This window comes from Rhincodon typus, chromosome 23, assembly GCF_021869965.1.
Source record: "Rhincodon typus isolate 14 chromosome 23, sRhiTyp1.1, whole genome shotgun sequence".
Taxonomy (NCBI): domain Eukaryota; kingdom Metazoa; phylum Chordata; class Chondrichthyes; order Orectolobiformes; family Rhincodontidae; genus Rhincodon; species Rhincodon typus.
Genome location: NC_063354.1, coordinates 7,931,476 through 7,949,310, shown reverse-complemented (window position 1 = coordinate 7,949,310; position 17,835 = coordinate 7,931,476). Strand labels below are relative to the sequence as shown.

Below are 17,835 nucleotides of genomic sequence, written 5' to 3'. Positions count from 1 at the left end.
AGAGATATAAACAGGGTAATTTGGAGAGTTAGAAAAAGAGTAAAATAATGTAGATACTGGAATTCTGAAACAAAAGTAAAGTAAACTTCTAGAAGTACATAGATGGGGCATCTGGGGATAAAGTAGGCACGTAGCATTTCTATCGTGCACTTCTTTAGAACTGAACAATAATAATACAAGACCTTGCAGGGCCATTTCAGAATGCAGATTTTAAAAAGAAACCATCTAAGTGAAAGGTGAATGGGGCTAAACAGTACCATATTGTCAGGAAAATAAATTGATAGTGAGTAAAATGCTAAAATGGAGATTGGAAGATGGTTAAATGCCAGTAATTATGTCAGCGCAACACAAGAGAAACAAGATATTTCTGAGTATTGTGTCTGAATAGCTAAAGCTAAAGGTGGGAGAGAGAGGGAAGCAGAAGAGAAGCATAAACAACTGATAAAGCAGTGTAAACCTCTGACCTGGTAGAGGAACAAACAGATTGCAGGTTTGGAGGGAATTCGCTTTAGGAAGAAAAGAGGCATGACAGAAATTTCCAGTGAAAATGAATCCTGTCATTTGGGCCCATTCTGATCCATTAACAGTCTCTCAGTTGCTACTGGCGTGATTGACTTGAATCTAGTAATAAGAGCTGATTAAAGAACTGAGAGCCGATCTGATTGCTGTGGACAACTTTTGTACTTCACTCAAACGCGGATTACGTTAACGCTACCTGAATTGTCTTTGCAGTGTTGCAATGTAGGAAACACGATGGGCAACTTTCACCCTACAAGGTTGAATAAACAGAAACGTAATGATGACCAATGATCTGCTTTTAGTGATGTTGATTGAGGGGTAACTAATGGGCTGGACACTATAAGAATTCCTCTGCTCCTCCTCTCAATAGTGCTATAAGGATCTTTGGATTTCATCCAAGGGCAAACAGGAACAAAAACAGAAGTTGCTGGAAAAGCTCAGCACGTCTGGCAGCATCTGTGTGGGAAATATCAGGGTTAGTGTTTCGGGTCGGGTGACCCTTCACGGGTCACCAGACCTGAAATGTTAGCTCTGATTTTTTTCTTCACAGATGCTGCCAGACCTGCTGAGCTTTTCCAGCAACTTCTGTTTTTGTTCCTGATTTACAGCATCTGCAGTTATTTCAGTTTTTATTAAGGGAAAGCAGGATATCAGTTTAATGTCAGGTTGGATTGACAGCACTTCCAACTCTCTCTCTATGTACTAAGGCATCAACTGAGATTGTGTGCTCTGGACTTGGGCTCTTCAACATAAAATTGCTACCAAACTAAGGATGGCAACTGAGTTTGTGACAGTTCTTTAAGTAAAAACCTGGGAAGTGAATGTCGGTAGCCAGTGTATCCTCCTAATTTATTTTTGTTGTGTAAAACCAATTTCTTTAAACAGGTGAACCCTTGAAGTGTTTTTAGCATAGGATAGTATATGCGTAGGATGATCAGTTCGAGCAGAAAAATTTGGGTTGGTGGAAGATATTTGGCAGATTATTTGACTCTGATGAGATCACAGTCAGCTCAATCATTGCATATAACATTATTCACTTAAAATAAGTGTTCCCCCTGTGGCTAGCCCAAGGGAATTGAGGCTAGCTATATTTTTCCCAGTATCATTATAGCTAAGAATTTGATGGAATAAAACAATTTGTTGATGTGATTGCAACTTGATTTGTTTTCTATTCAAGCCTGTTGACAGAGAGCCACTTGTTTACCATTTGGATGGGAAGAACCCTGTTCAAGAACCAAGTGATTTTGAGGAACTTCCTGATGAATTCTTTCAAGTTACCATAGATGATGTTAGAAAACGTTTTGCTCAACTGAAAAGTGAAAGGTAATCTAAGTATTTGCTTTTGCAGTACCTTATCACAGTATTATAAAAGGAAAGCAACTGTGCAAATACTGCAATCCAGTTTATAGTTATTGAGTGTACAACTCTGTGGAACTCAAATAGTATCAACTTCTGGCTTTGACCCATTACTACTTTTTGTTAGGCACTTGCCTCGCTGTAGACAGGACAGTGAGATTGATTCTTCATTTATCACCTTAGGATTAAAAGCAATCACCTGAGTGTGCCAGTGAAAGTATTAGACTTGTCTAGAGAGGACTTTTCGATTGGAACCTGTGACAGCAACCTGTGGATAATATAAACAATGTCCAGGCTGGCCTCCAGTCTCGGTCCACCACTGTAGCATTAACATTGCATGTTTCCCCAAAGATTAGACAGGATCCCAGCCAGACTAATGAAGTTGCAAGCATCACTTTGCATTAATTAGACATAAGGGGATCTCCATGCTCTGTTGGTGTGCAAATATGAGCAAAATAAATAGGAAGGAAGCCATATTTTAGAGGAAATGCAGTTTTGTGATTTACATGCTATAATTCTCCTGGAGATTTATTGCACAGTAGCACCAAAAGAAAGGAATAATGTATGGTATGTGCCAACTTTTTATGAGAATACTTATTGGATTTTTACCATGATTTTTGAATATGAGCAATTTAATCAGTAGATGAACAAAAGTTGTTAACCGATTTTACTTCTTCTTAACGTTCAGTTTTCTAATATAACATAGATTTGGAAAACAAAAATATTCTGATAAAAGCAAAAGTTTTATCAATATCTATTCCAAACTGGTTATGATGCTTGTTTTTAGCCCATTTCACTGCCCAGTTCTAATATGTGGATGAAATTGGAAGGCACCAAAATTATGTTGTGATAGTTACATTAAGGTCTTGGGTTGCTTTACTTTGACTATAAAAAGTGCGAAGAGTGCTGTTCATTTCATACAGCTTCCTCCTTCATTTTTGTCCTTTTTAATACCTGACATTAAGTTTATCTCACTTAACCGTACAGGGCATTTAGAGTAAAAAGATAGAAGGGTTGAATCACTGAATCATTGTGGTGCAGAAGGAGGCCATTCAACCCGTTATGTTTGCCCAGCTCTGCTATCTAGTCTCTGTCTCCTGCCTCTTCCCTCATATCCCTGCACTCCATTACTATCCAAAAAATTGTCCAAAGCCCTCGTACCTCAATCGAACCTGCTTCCACCACATTCGTGGGCAGTGCATAATCTATACTTCCTTGTTTCCTTTGCTTTGAGAAGTGGAAACAGCCACACCCTATCTATTCTTTCTAGCAAGCTGATGATTTTGAAAAGCTTAATTAGATCTCCCAGAAGCTGCGTTCTGTCCAGAGAGAAAAGTCCCAACTTCTTCAGTCTTTTCTCAACTGAAGTTACTCATACCTCAAACCACTCTAGTAAATTGCTTCTACACTATATCCAATGTATTTGCATCTTCCCTGTAATGTGGCACTCACGACTGTACATAGTACTCTAGCTGAGGTCTAGCAGGTATCTCATACAAATTCAGCGTCACTTTCTTGCTTTTGTATTCTATACCACTATTAATAAAGCTGAGAACATTGTATGCTTTATTTGTTACTCCCTCCACCTAGGCTAAACAGAAAGGAACATTTCTCCTTGGTGGAGAGATCAATTACCAAGGGCACAGATTTAATTTAAGGGGTAGGTGGTTTGGAGAGAATGTGTAGAAAAAATATTTTCGCCCAGAAGATGGTGGGACTCTGGAATTCGCTGCCTGTAAGGATAGTTAGAGGCAGAAACCCACATAATATTTAAGTAGTATTTAGATACGTAAATAGGTATTTAGATATGACGTTGCAATGCCAAGGCATACAAATTATTGGTAAAGTGCTAGAAAATGGGATTAGAATAGTTAGGTGGTTGTTTTTGACTTGCACAGACTTGATGAGCTGAAAGACCCTTTTCTGTGCTGTACATCCCTGTGACCATGACTTAATGACACTTGTCCTGCCACCTTCAGTGATCTGTGCACATACACACCCAAGTCCCTCTGCTCCTGCATCCCTTTAAAATTGTATCCTCTATTTCGTATTGTTCTTCGTGTTCTTCTGACCGAAAGGCATCACCTCACACCTCTATGTTGAGCCTCAGCTGCCACCTATCTTGAAGGGTGCTGAAGATTCAGTTTTATGCTTTTCACTATAGTACTGAGATGTTGTTTTATAGATCTCTTGAAGTTCATCCTGAAGTACATTTCTAGGGGAACAATGTGTTAAAACCAGGATTTATTTTCTATCAATTGCCATCTGATAAAATTGCAAAACTGTCTTCCCTGAGGCTAATCTCATTACTATGCTACAAACTATTATGTTCAGCTCTTGTTCACTTCTCAAAGATTCAGAGATTACAATTTTATTTTATCCTTGTAGAGGGCCAGGGTATTTTCCCGACTTTTCCTTCTATTCTAGGAATGTGAAAAATTGAATAAACCTGCAATTATTGGTTGCCTTCCACAACTGCACAATGTACCAAAATCCTTCACAGTCAGTAATGTACCTTTTGAAGTAGGGTTGGTGTTGTATGCCAAGAACAGTGGCAACCAGGTGGCACATTGCAAGCTCTGATGAACAGGATTGATATTAATGACCAGTTAATGTGTTTACTGATCTTGCATTAGAGGTAAATATTGACCAATTCTTCTAATTCATATTGTGAAACAATAGGATTAAGAACTGTACATATGATTACAAGTAGAAGAATTGGAAGATAGCCAGTTAGTAGATTAATGTGGACGTGAGTATTTCACCTCTGACCTCCCAATCAGCAAATTACAACCAATGCAATGAGAAGAGAAAGGGGCTTCATTTCTGCTCCAACTATAATTGGTCATATTGAGTTGAAATAGACAGATAGAAATAACCTGATTACCCCACCCCAAAATATAAAATAAAGGACAAGCAAATAATTAATCACCAACAGAAACAATCTTTCAATGCCATTAATTTACCATTTTAATCATAATCAACTCCTCTGAATGCAATTGCAGCATGTCACATTCTGGCTCCGTACTTATCCTGGATGACTACTTCATCAAAGGAGTGCTGCACTGTAGGAATTGCTGTCTTTCAGCTAAGATAACAAACTAAGGCCTAGTTTGATTTCGGGAACATTAAATATCCCATGACACTTTCAGAGAAGCATTTTCGCCCTGATGTCTTCACTAATGCTTACCTGTTTATCAACATTACTTGAAAAGAAATGCGGCTTACTTGGTCGTTATCTCATTTCTGTTTGTGGGAGCTTGCTCTGTTCAAATTGGCTGCTGCATTTCCCATATTGCCTGCACTTCAAAAGTAATCATTAGCTGTAAAGCATTAAGGAACATCCTGAGAATGTGAAAGTTGCTGTAAAAATATAAGTTTGTTCCTTCCTTAATGTATAATTGCGATGTGACACACTCCAATGCGTAGAGAGTAGAGTCTTTTTACAACACTGGGAATGGCGTTTCGGCTCATCATGCCTGCACCAGTTATCAAGCATCTATCAATAGTAATCCCATTTTCCAGCACTTGGCCCATAGCTGCATATGCTATGGCATTTCAAGTGCTCATTTAAATACTGCTTAAATATCTTTTTGGTTCCTGCCTGTACCACCCCTTTAAGCAAAATTTTCCTGGAACTGACAAGGGCAGTCAGGGATAAAAGAAAAAGCATACAATGTGGTGAAGATTAGCGAGAAGCCAGATTATTAGAAAGTCTTTAAAAATCAGCAGAGGATACCTCAGAAGGCAATAAGGGGGAGAAGATAAAATATGAGGGTAAGATTGTTAGTAATACAAAAGGAGATTGCAAGAGTTTAGATATTTTTAGAAAAAGGTAAGAGAGAAGCAAGAATGGACATGGGACATTTGAAAATGAGGCTGGAGAAGTAATAATGAGGAACAAAGAAATGGCAGAAGAACTGAATAGATACATTACATCAGTCTTCATGGTGGAAGTTACAGTAACATACCAGAAGTTCAAGAGAATCGGAGGGTAGGGGTGAGTGTAGTGGCCATCACTAAGGAGAAGTGCTGGGGAAGCTGAAAGGTCTGAAGATGATAAATCACTTGGATCAGATGGACTGCACCCCAAAGTTCTGAAGGACATAGCTGAGGAAATTGTGGGGGCATTGGTGGTGATCTTTCGGGAATCACTGAAGTCAGGGAGGGTCTCAGAGGACTGGAAAATGGCTAATACAAGAATGATCCCAGGGATGAAGGACTTGTCCTATGAGAAACGATTGAGGAATGTGGGTGTGTATTTGATGGAGTCTAGAAGGATGAGGGTGGGGGTCATCTGATTGAAACCTACATAATACTGAGACATCAGAATAGAGTGCGTGTGGAGAAGACATTTCAACTAGTAGGAGAGACTAGGACCCAAGGCCACAACCTCAGCGTGAAGGGAAGATCCTTTAGATCTGAGATGATGATGAATTTCTTAAGACAGAGAGTGGTTAATCTCTGGAATTTATTGCTGCAGAAAGCTATGGAGGCCAAGTCATTGAGAGTATTTAAGGTCAGAAATTAGATGACACCAGGTTATAGTCCAACAGGTTTATTTGAAAACACAAGCTTTCGGAGCCTTACTACTACTTCAGGTGTTAGTGAGAGAGGTAGTATCAGACACAGAATTTATAAGTAAAAGATCAAAGGGTCTTACCACTGATGAGGATGTTTTAAACAAACCTAAGATGCTGTTAAATCTTTAATCAGTTAGAAGGTTTTAATTGATTAACATGTATTTGTAAATCACTGAATTCCTTTCAAGTCACTGTCCTGAGAGAACTGAAGGTTTTATCAATATACTTAAGATAGAGATAGATAAGTTCGTGATTAGGAAGGGGATCAAGGGTTATGGCGTGAGAAATGCAAATGGGGTTGAGAAACGTATCAACCGTGATTGAATGGTGGAGCAGACTTGATAGGCTGATGGCCTCATTCTGTTCCTATGAATTATTGTTTTATAGTCAATAAGATTAGATTGTGCGGTCAGAAATTTGCTAAATTATTAGCAAGTGCTACTTTTTGTTTGTTCAGACGACGTCTTGAAGAGGCTCCATTGATGACTAAATCTATGAGAGAAACTTATATAAAAGAGAAGACAGAGCGCTACCCTAAGGTTAGTCAATACTGAAAAGCTGTGAAATCACACATCAGTGATTAACTTTCATAAATTGAGTTAATTTTTGAAATTGAGAGATTTAGTACAATATTATTTGTGTTAAAGTTATTAGTATTCTAACAACCCTCCCGTGTGAAACATTACTTCTCACTTCTCAATCTTCTAGCCATAATGCGCATGCATCCCTTGCATGCAGCTTGTCAACCAGTGGAAGCAATATTCCACTCTTTTCTCCTTTCTAGTGATAAAAGATTGTTGTTTTCAAAGCCCTGCTTTGTAACGTTAATTCTTGATAATCTATAGAAAAGCTTCCATTTAAATATGGAATTATGACATCTTCAAGCCATCAATAGTTTTCATAACTTGTTTCATATCATTCCAGTAATGAACCTGCCTGAACTTTGAGATGCGTTCTTTCTAGGCCTGATGATTTTTCAAGTATCAGAAGAACTTCCTTTTCCAATATAATATGTTGTAAAAATTTATTGCCTGTAATGTCGATTTCACCTTGTTTTAGGTTGTCCCTCTGTCACATTTTTTTCTTCCCTCCCCAGTTTAAGGAAACGAAGCAAAATGTTTAATATAACATCTATGTAATAACAATATAAATTAAGTCAAAACAAAAACCAAAAGAACTGCGGATGCTGTAAATCAGGAACAAAAACAAAGTTGCTGGAAAAGCTCAGCAGGTCTTGCAGCATCTGTGAAGGAGAAAACAGAGTTACCGTTTCGGGTCCGGTGACCTTCCTCAGAACTGATGGTGGCTGGGAAAACATCAGTTTATATGCAGAAAATAGGGAGGTGGGTAGGATAGGGAGTAAACGATAGGATAGAGCCCAGAGAGAGAGAAAGACAGTTGGACAGACAAAGGAGTTGCTAACGATCAGGCTGGGAGGGTGAATAGTTGTTAATGGGGACTGTTAGTGACTAACAACAGGGGGTGTGTAATGCCAGGCTATGTGGTAACAAGGCCTGGTGTGTGGGGTGGGAGGCTGGGACATGGGAGAGTTTAGGCCCTAAAATTATTGAAATCAATATTGAGTCCGGTGGGCTGTAGAGTCCCCAAGCGGAAAATGAAGTGTTGTTCTTCCAGCTTGCGTTGGGCTTCACTGGAACACTGCAGCAAGCCAGAGACAGAGATGTTGGCCAGGGAGCAGGGTGGTGTGTTGAAGTGGCAGGCAACAGGTAGTTCAGGGTCTTTTTTGTGAGCAGAACGTAGATGTTCTGCGAAGCGGTTGCCAAGTCTACGCTTCATTTCCCTAATGTAGAGGAGACCACATTGTGAGCAGCGAATGCAGTAGGCTAGATTCTGGAAAGTGCAGGTGAAGTGTTGCTTCACCTGGAAGGTATGTTTGGGCCCTTGGACACTGTGGAGGGAGGAGGTGAATGGGCAGGTGTTGCACCTTCACCGGTTTCAGGGGAAGGTGCCGTAGGGCTGTGGGGAGGTGTTGGGGGTGATGGAAGTGTGGACCAGGGTGTCCCGGAGGGAACGGTCCCTGCGGAAGGCGGACAAGGGAGGAGAGGGGAATATGTGTCTGGTGGTGGCATCTTGCTGGAGGTGGCAGAAATGGCGTCTGATGATCTTCTGGATGTGGATGCTGGTGGGCTGGTAGGTGAGGATAAGGGGTACCCTATCGCTGTCGCGGGAGGGAAGAGAGGGGGTGAGGGCGGAAGTGCGGGAGATGGGTGGGACCTGGTTGAGGGCCCTATCAACAACGGAGCTGGGGAGTCCATGGTTGAGGAAGAAGGTGGACATTTCAGAGGCTCCCTTGTCGAAGTTGGCCTCATCTGAACGTATGCGACGGAGACGGAGGAACTGAGAGAATGGGATGGAGTCTTTACAGGAAGTGGGATGTGAGGATGTATATTTCAGATAGCTGTGGGAGTCAGTGGGTTTGTAATGGATACTAGTGGCCAGTCTAACCCCAGAAATGGAAACAGAAATGTCGAGGAAGGGAAGGGAGGAGTCAGAGATAGACCAGGTGAAGGTGAGGGCAGGGTGGAAATTGGAGGCGAAATTGATGAAGTTTTCCAATTCCAGACGAGAGAGGGAAGCAGCACCAATGACATTATTGATGTATCGGAGAAAGAGTTGGTGGGGGCCAGCATAGGACTGGAACAAGGAATGTTCCACATACCCCATGAAGAGACAGGCATAACGAAGGCCCATGCGGGTACCCATGGCAACCTCTCTTACCTGAACAAAATGAGAGGAGTTGAAAGAGAAGTTGTTGAGGGTGAGCACAAGCTCGGCCAAGCAGAGGAGAGTGGTGGCATGTGGGGATGGTTCAGGTCTTTGCTCCAGGAAGAAGCAGAGAGCCCCAAGACCCTCCTGGTGGAGAACGGACGTGTAAAGGGATTGCACCTCCATGGTAAAGAGGAGATGGCTGGAGCCGGTAAACTTGAAGTTTTCAAACCGGCGTAAGGCATCAGATGAATCATGGATGTATGTGGGTAGGGATTGGACCGGGGGGAGAAGACTGAGTCAAGGTAGGAAGAGATGAGCTCTGTGGGGCATGAGCAGGCTGAAACAATAGGTCTGCCTGGACAGTCCTGTTTGTGGAATTTTGGCAGAAGGTAGAAACGAGCTGTGTGGGGTTGGGGGACTATTAGCTTGGAAGCGGATGGGGGGAGATCACCGGATGAAATGAGATCCGTAACCGTAGTGGATACAATGGCCTGATGTGCCATGGTGGGGTCATGGTCCAGAGGAAGGTAGAAGGAGTTACCTGAGAGCTGGCGCTCAGCCTCTGCAAGGTAGAGGTCAGTACGCCAGACTACAACAACACCACCCTTATTGGCAGGCTTGATGACAAAGTCAGGGTTAGATCTGAGTGCACGGAGTGCAGTCAGTTCGGAGGGAGATAGGTTGGATTTGTTGAAGGGGCAGTGAAATTGAGGCGACTAATGTCACGTCGACAGTTCTCAACGAACAGATCGAGTGCAGGTAAAAGGCCGGAGGGAGGGGTCCAGGTGGAGGGAGGGTGTTGGAGTTGGGCAAAGGGGTCTGTGGGACGGGGAGAGGACTCTTGTCCAAAGAAATGGGCCCGGAGACGAAGACGGCAGAAGAAGAATTCAGCGTCATGTCTTGCCCGAAATTCGTTAAGGTGGGGACGCAGAAGGATAAAGCTGAGGCCTTTGCTGAGTACAGAGCATTCAGCATCAGAGAGCGGAAGGTTAGGAGGGATGGTGAATACCTGACAAGAGGTGGTGGGGTTGGGGGAGGGGATGGAGTCAGAGGGAAGGTTCCAGAGGTCCCCTGGGTATTTTTGAGTAGATGCATCTTGTGGGCCTTGATGCCTGAAAGGAAAAGAAAAAGTTTCTTGTTAGCCATAAGTCATATTATCTTCACACGTTCAGTATCTGGCATTTCTTCATTTCCAAACCCCAACTAAATCCCTTTAACTCTTTTTAAGTAGTCCCATCATCTTCTGATTGTCTCATCAATTTCACACACTCGTGAGCGTTTGTTATTTTTCTTCCTGTTGACCACCTCTCTTAGACAGGAGCTGAAATTTCTTGTTGAAAGTCACGATCTTGTATTTAAACGACAATCTTGTGTTCCTGCCAGAGCTGAATTGTGATATTAGCGATCAAAATAATCGTTTGCATTTTGCTAAATAGATGAATTGTGTATACTCTGGCTACGTAAGACATTGAAATTTAAGAAGTTGCTGTACCAAACATCTGATTAAAAATTGAACTGTTGTTTATAAGAATAAATATAGATCTAAATGATCCAGCCTGCTTGATGTGATGTGGAAAGTTTACCATGAAATTCTTTAGACTGGAATGTAATGAAATTGGTTGCAATATTTTATGGCTTTACTAGAAGATTTCTATTGAATATTGATTGCATTTTAAAGACAGATACAAATCTTATTCATAATTGTGTTTGATTTTTAGGGGAAAATGTGTGTTGTAAAACACTTTTGCTAAACAAATTCATTTCAGGCAAAGATTTTAAAATGATGTTGAAAGAGACTTAAAAAGTGATGTCATTGCAAATAACAAAACAAAATTGGACATTTAAATTAAAATTACAAACATATTGTGACGTTTGAAATAAATATTGCACAAAGAATTGCTTGTGTATGTATAAGTATGCATATGCATATATGTGTGAATAATTTAAGCCATCAATGTACAGAGGGAAGAGAGAAAGCTCCGGTTTATCCTAAGAAAGTATCTGAACAAACTCAGCTGCAGTTTTGATTTGACTCTTGCTATGTTTTCTGATGCTTCTCAAATATTTTCCCCAAATTCAATCCAAACATGAAAATCGACGTACACAAATGTTTACTAGTTTCTTTAAATTCTTCAGTTGTAGATGAAAATAGTCTTTTAAGCTTTTATTTGCTTTTTTCTTTCCCTTTTAATAATATTTTACGGCTACATTTGATGGCTTGAAAAGTACAAATTAGCAGGATTATTTTGTGTCAAAAATATGTGCAGATGTCGCACAGGCTTCAACTTAGCTCTTGTTTGTGATGAAGTGGTGTGCAACTTTGAGCTGTTTCTTTTGCCATTGTGGTTCGGCACAACTCTGTCAATCAGGCCAAGGGTATTAATTGAGGTCCTTCCTATTTGAAAGTGTGGAATCACATCTTGTCTAGTTTATTTATACAGAAGTTTAGAGCTGAATTGTTTTAGTTTCTTGTGCGTTAAAGGTGACAATAGAGTAGTACGTTTTTTAATGGTCATTTGCTATATACTTCTATTTAAACAACATAAGGAAGTATATCATTGTTGTGAGGGTTTATTCCAGAGTTATTCAAATGTTCTCTTCATGTAACTTACAAATAAACAATTCTGACTTAATTTCACTTTCTTTGTTTGCCTAAATAGGTCGTTCTAAGAGTGCAGTTTCCTGACAGATATGTCTTGCAAGGTTTCTTCAGACCCTTTGAAACAGGTGAATTTTCTGGGTGTTTACTATGTTAGTTTTTTTTAAAGGAAATACAGTGACAATCCAGCACATAATTGCACTCCGGCCATACACAGAAGGAAAGTTTTTATATTTGTTTTCTTTCATATCATATCTGAAAACTCAGAACTGCATCAGTACCATAATGATAAAAATGAGTGCCTTGCTCAAGGTACTATATATCTCTCATTAGCAATTTCAGATTCACCTCAATCTGAGTACAGACCTTCATTCTTCACGCTGTAAAACCTGACAATGCAGGTAAACAATAACCCCAAGCCCAAGAACTTCACTACTTGGGCTCAGCTCAGATTAAAGTCAGGCTGCCCCAGTAAGAGAGACTGCCAATTCAACCATGTAACAACTTGGAAGGAATTTTGAATCAGAACTTTGTTCAAATTCACATTAAGTAAACTGCCTGATCCCAAACCACAGGGGAGGTAATAAACAATATAACAATATTATGAAGTGCGAAGTTTCATTCCAAACATGGTAGTGCGATATCTAAAATTCTTAGTACAACTTGTATAAACAAGTGATGCACTGTAAATTAGGTTTCTCCTGGTCTTTCAGCAAGTTCAGGGAAACTCTTGTTTTCCACATGCCAACCAAAACTTAAGTTTTCATCGATGCTGTGGCAATAATATATGTTCATAAATATGCCACAAATAGTCAAACACCAGAAGTAACTTAATTGCTGTGAAGTTAATCCTAAATTCCTAGTATAAACACTGAAAGTGTCATTTACCTATTCTGTTTGTCCTCCTTTTCCTGTTGTAGCTGCTGAAAGCTAGGTGGATTAGCCATTTTAAATCGCCCATAGTGTCCAGGGATGTGCAGTCTAGGTAGATTAGCCATCGGAAGTGCAGGGTTACAAGGCTAGAATATGGGAGTGGGCTTGGGTGGGATACTTTTCAGAAGGTTGGTGTGGACTCGATGGGCCAAATGGCTTGCTTCCACGCTGTAGGGGTTCTATGATTCTATGAAAACTTGATTTTTCTAAACCCCTTCCTTTTTGGTGATGGGCCAATTTAAGTACCTAGCTATCACTGATTTTTAAAAAAGAAGTAGCTTTAGAAGTATTGCCAACCAGTTAAAAATCTGTAAGTTGGAACATTCATAGGGTTGTATCATAAACATAAGGAGCTGGCTGCGTGAATGCAACCCCACAGTCCTGCTGAATTAAATCTATGCTAGATAAATAATATCAGTGTAATGAATAAAGTCAGATTATTTTCATACCTTGATGTTTTGTGGCATTTTGTTCTGATGAGAAATACAGAGAATTTATAATGTCCTTTACAGGTGCTGTCTATATCCTGAACCTTAATAAAATCATATGAATACACATAACCAAACTTATGAAATCTTGTGGAGATATTGACCAAAATGCTGGTTAACCAGCCCTCATTTTCATCCTGCACATAGTGTTATCCTGAGTTTGTTGTGTTTGTATAATTTTCATCAACTTGCTCATTCATTAACCTGATTGATTAGTATTACTTTTTACTGTCCACAGCCACTTTATACTAATCGTAGGAACTGATAATATTCTCAGCCATATTTAATAGACTTGCAGAGGGTCTCTTCTGCTTTACCAGTGGACAAGTTAAGGCATAAAATTAGTTGATCTTACACACGCACTCTGTCTCTGTCTCTGTCTCTGTCTCACTCAGTCTCTCTCTCTCTCTCTCTCTCTCTCACACTCACACACACACACACACACACACACACACACACACACACACACGTACTCTCCCACATTCTCTGTCTCTCTCACACACACAAATATGTCAGGTGTTTCCTTTCAGTGATAAAGGAAAATAGGAGGGTAAGACATCTTTGGACACTGAAATATATCTACCAGCATAAGATTACAAGGTGGCAAGTTTTTCAATTGGATGATACACGAAGAGAGAGTGAGGCAGAATAAATTTGTGATTGGAAGGATGTTGGATCTGGGTAGACTAACACGCACCTTGTTTTATCTGTTTTTGGATAATTTGTTTTTAAATGCACATCAGTGTTGCTTCAGGCTCATAACATGTGCAATGTATCTGTTGAGGTTTGTGTACTAGATTTGACATGCATTTGTTTTTCATCTGTATAACACATATTTAAAATCTAAATATTTAAATCACAAATAAACAGGAGATACATGGGAATTCTTCGTAATAAACTTTTCATGTACTGCTGCTTTTCAGTTTTTCTCTTTTAACCACCACCCATAAGATTAAAGTAGGAATCTGTTTAATGTAGTCTCAGCAGAGAGGGGGAGTATTCACTTTAAAGTATGATTATAAAATGAAATTGTGAGATAATTACAGCTCATCTTAACTCCATCCTCCCCTCCGTCCCAAAAAATTTAACATAAAATTATTCCTCATTTTGCCTCCATTTTATTGGCAGATCCATATTCCTCACATCGATTGGGCTTTGTGTGAAATAGAACGTCTTAATTTCACTTTTAAACATACCGTTGACTAGTTTGAATTGTGTCCCTTTCTCTACTCTTTAATTTATTTTTTTTAAGCCAGGGCTTCCCAAAGTGAGGATTGTGACCCCATGTGGGGCTGTGAGCTGAAACTTTGAGGTCATGACCTCTGAGAAAGCAATAGTATCCAAGTAACTGTTTGGAAATACCACTGTATGCACACTGTCATAGGTGCTGCTCTCACAGCTCCCAAACCCTGCACTCTTCACTGAAAATAACTTTGCTTTTAGGTCCATTCAGGCCCGACTGTACCTAAACAAACTTAAAAATGAAGTTTTCTTCCAAAAGGCCTGAACAGACCTATCTGGTAAATATCTGAAAACTTAACCCATCTTTTATCTGAATACCGGTTGGTCCTGTATAGTGTAGCAACACCCTTAGCAGTTACACAACCTCAGTTAGGATCACTGGATATCGGTGAGCCCCTTGTATGAATTGCAAAGCATGCAACATGTTGCTTTTCCCTGGTTTGACATTGTTGCTGTGCAACTTGGCCAGTGCAATGTTGCTATCCTGGAGGCATCCCAATTCTTGAAGTACCAACAATTGTAGCTGAACATATGCCACAGATGTTTGAATCCTTCAGTAGAAAAATTCACCATAGTGTCACTGTGTGACACGGTGCATTCAAGATGGCAGTTCTGAGGAAGGGTCACCGGACCCGAAACGTTAACTCTGTTTTCTTCTCCACAGATGCTGCCAGACTTGCTGAGCTTTTCCAGCAACTTTGTTTTTATTCAAGATGGCAGCATGTGTTAAGAACAGAGAATAAATGAAGCCATTAAGATTACTATGCTTTATAAAGACCGAATCCATCCAAATTTACATCTCTGTATCTCACCTCTTATGTTAAATTCTCAAATTGTGAGCTTAAAGATTATTTACAGAGAATTCAGTTTGGAAGCACAATGGAGTGGAATCCAGAGTATAGAAATGGACCTATATCAATGGTTGCTTTGAGTAGCAAAACAGAGACAGAACAGCAAGGCCACAAGCAAGCATGTAACACACACACAAACGCATTCTCCTGAGTCAGTGTCTGGTAAAAAAGCAACTTGGGACAACAGCCATTCATTGAGAGCTCAAGATGTACAAACTTTGCTACTGTTGTAGAACATGTCAGAATTTAAATAATTGGCCTCCGGTTTAAAATCAAACAACTCAAAGAGACTAAGAGCTTTTTTTTAAACAACTGTGTAGCCCATTCTTCCTACTGTATTCAACACCTTTTAAACATATTACCTGTGTTTATGTGTGTGTGTTTGGTGTCACACTTCTTTAGTTTTTTTCAGGATTCATACACAATAAAATTCCTCTTTCACTGGAAAAATAGCCTTGTAGTTTGGCTCCTACATTTTGATCTACCTAACTGTGTTTTTAACAAAAATGTGATAGCTGGGTGCTACAAAAGAAGTGAAAAATCTTTGTTGTAACTGACTGAGTGAGGGTTAAAAAGGGAGCTGATCACCCGTCTTCACCTGATCATAAGAACAACACCAGCATCTTTTTCATGTTGGGAAATTTTTTAAATAATATCTAATTAGATTGTGTTATATTGGAATTTGAATCAAATATTTCATTAGACAACCTCCTTTGAGCTCTGAAGATGCTACAAGAGCAGCAATTCTATGAGCAATGTCTTCAGTTATAGAAAAAGTAGAAAGATTGTGTTTCTTTTCAAAATAGAGCAAAAATTGTAATAAATCATGCATTTGTTGATGATCAGGTGGGCCAGTGGACTGAGGAGTGGCAGATGGAGTTTAATTTAGATAAATGTGAGGTGCTGTATTTCAGAAAGGCAAATCAGGGCAGGACTTATACACTTAATGGTAAGGTCCTGGGGACTGTTGCTGAACAAAGAGACCTTGGAATGCAGGTTCACAGTACCTTGAAAGTGGAGTCACAGGTAGATAGGATAGTGACGAAGGTGTTTGGTATACTTGCCTTTATTGGTCAGTGCATTGAGTATAGGATTTGGAAGGTCATGTCGCAGCTGTACAGGACATTGGTTAGGCCACTTTTGAAGTATTGTATGCAATTCTGGTCTTCCTGCTATAGGAGCAATGTTGTGAAACCAGAAATGGTTCAGAAAAGATTTACTACGATGTTGCCAGAGTTGGAGAATTTGGGCTATAGGGAGAGGCTGAATAGGCTGGGGTTACTTTCCCTGGAGCATCGGAGGCTGAGGGGTGACCTTTAATCAGGTTTGTAAAATCATGAAGGGCATGGATAGGCTAAATAGGCAAGGTCTTTTCCCTGGGGTGGGAGAGTCAAAAACGAGAGGGCATACGTTTAAGGTAAAAGATATAAAAGGGACCTAAGGGGCAACTTTTTCACGCACAGGGTGGTACGTGTATGGAATGAGCTGTCAGAGGAAGTGGTGGAGGCTGGTGCAATTACAACATTTAAAAGACATCTGGATGGGTACATGAATAGGAAGGGTTGAGGGGGATATGGGCCAAATGCTGGCAAATGGGACTAGATTTATTTAGGATATTTGGTCGGCATGGACAAGTTGGACTGAAGGGTCTGTTTCTGTGCTGTATATCTCTATGATTATTACAACCAAGTAGCAGTGCTGGCAAGCAACTGTTAGTGTTCTTAGACAACAAGGTGCAGAGCTGGATGAACACAGCAGGCCAAGCAGCATCATAGGAGCAGAAAGGGTGACGTTTCGGGCCTAGACCTTTCATCAGAAATGGAGGAGGGGAAGGGGGTTCTGAAATAAATAGGGAGAGAGGGGGAGGCGTATAGAAGATGGATAGAGGAGAGGATAGGTGGAGAGGAAACAGACAGGTCGAAGAGGCAGGGATGGAGCCAGTAAAGGTGAGTGTAGGTGGGGAGTTAGGGAGGGGATAGGTCAGTCCAGGGAGGACGGACAGGTCAAGGGGTCGGGATGAGGTTAGTAGGTAGGAGATGGGGGTGGGGCTTGAGGGGGGAGGAGGGGATAGGTGGGAGGAAGAACAGGTTAGGGAGGCGGGGACGAGCTGGACTGGTTTTGGGATGCGGTAGGGGGAGGGGAGATTTTGAAGCTTGTGAAATCCACATTGATAAAATTGGGCTGCAGGGTTCCCAAGCGGAATATGAGTTGCTGTTCCTGCAACCTTCGGGTAGCATCGTTGTGGCACTGCAGGAGGCCCAGGATGGACATGTCGTCTGAGGAATGGGAGGGGGAATTGAAATGGTTCGCGACTGGGAGGTGCAGTTGTTTATTGCGAACCGAGCGTAGGTGTTCCACAAAGCGGTCCCGGAGCCTCCGCTTGGCTTCCCCGATGTAGAGGAGGCCACAACGGGAACAGCGGATGCAGTATACCACATTGGCAGATGTGCAGGTGAACATCTGCTTGATGTGGAAAGTCGTCTTGGGGCCTGGGATGGGGGTGAGGGAGGAGGTATGGGGGCAGGTGTAGCACT

General features: G+C 40.8%; 1 protein-coding gene across 5 annotated transcripts in view; it reads left to right on the top strand.

The window, feature by feature from the left end:
- aspscr1 (ASPSCR1 tether for SLC2A4, UBX domain containing) overlaps window positions 1-17,835 on the top strand; it is a 210,698-nt gene that overhangs the window by 110,005 nt on the left and 82,858 nt on the right. For all 5 annotated transcript variants that reach the window (XM_048610706.1, XM_048610705.1, XM_048610704.1 and 2 more), the window contains 3 exons: window positions 1,697-1,842; window positions 6,916-6,997; window positions 11,849-11,915. In XM_048610706.1, the coding sequence (XP_048466663.1) occupies window positions 1,697-1,842; window positions 6,916-6,997; window positions 11,849-11,915 (295 nt within the window). The remainder of the gene's footprint in view (window positions 1-1,696; window positions 1,843-6,915; window positions 6,998-11,848; window positions 11,916-17,835) is intronic.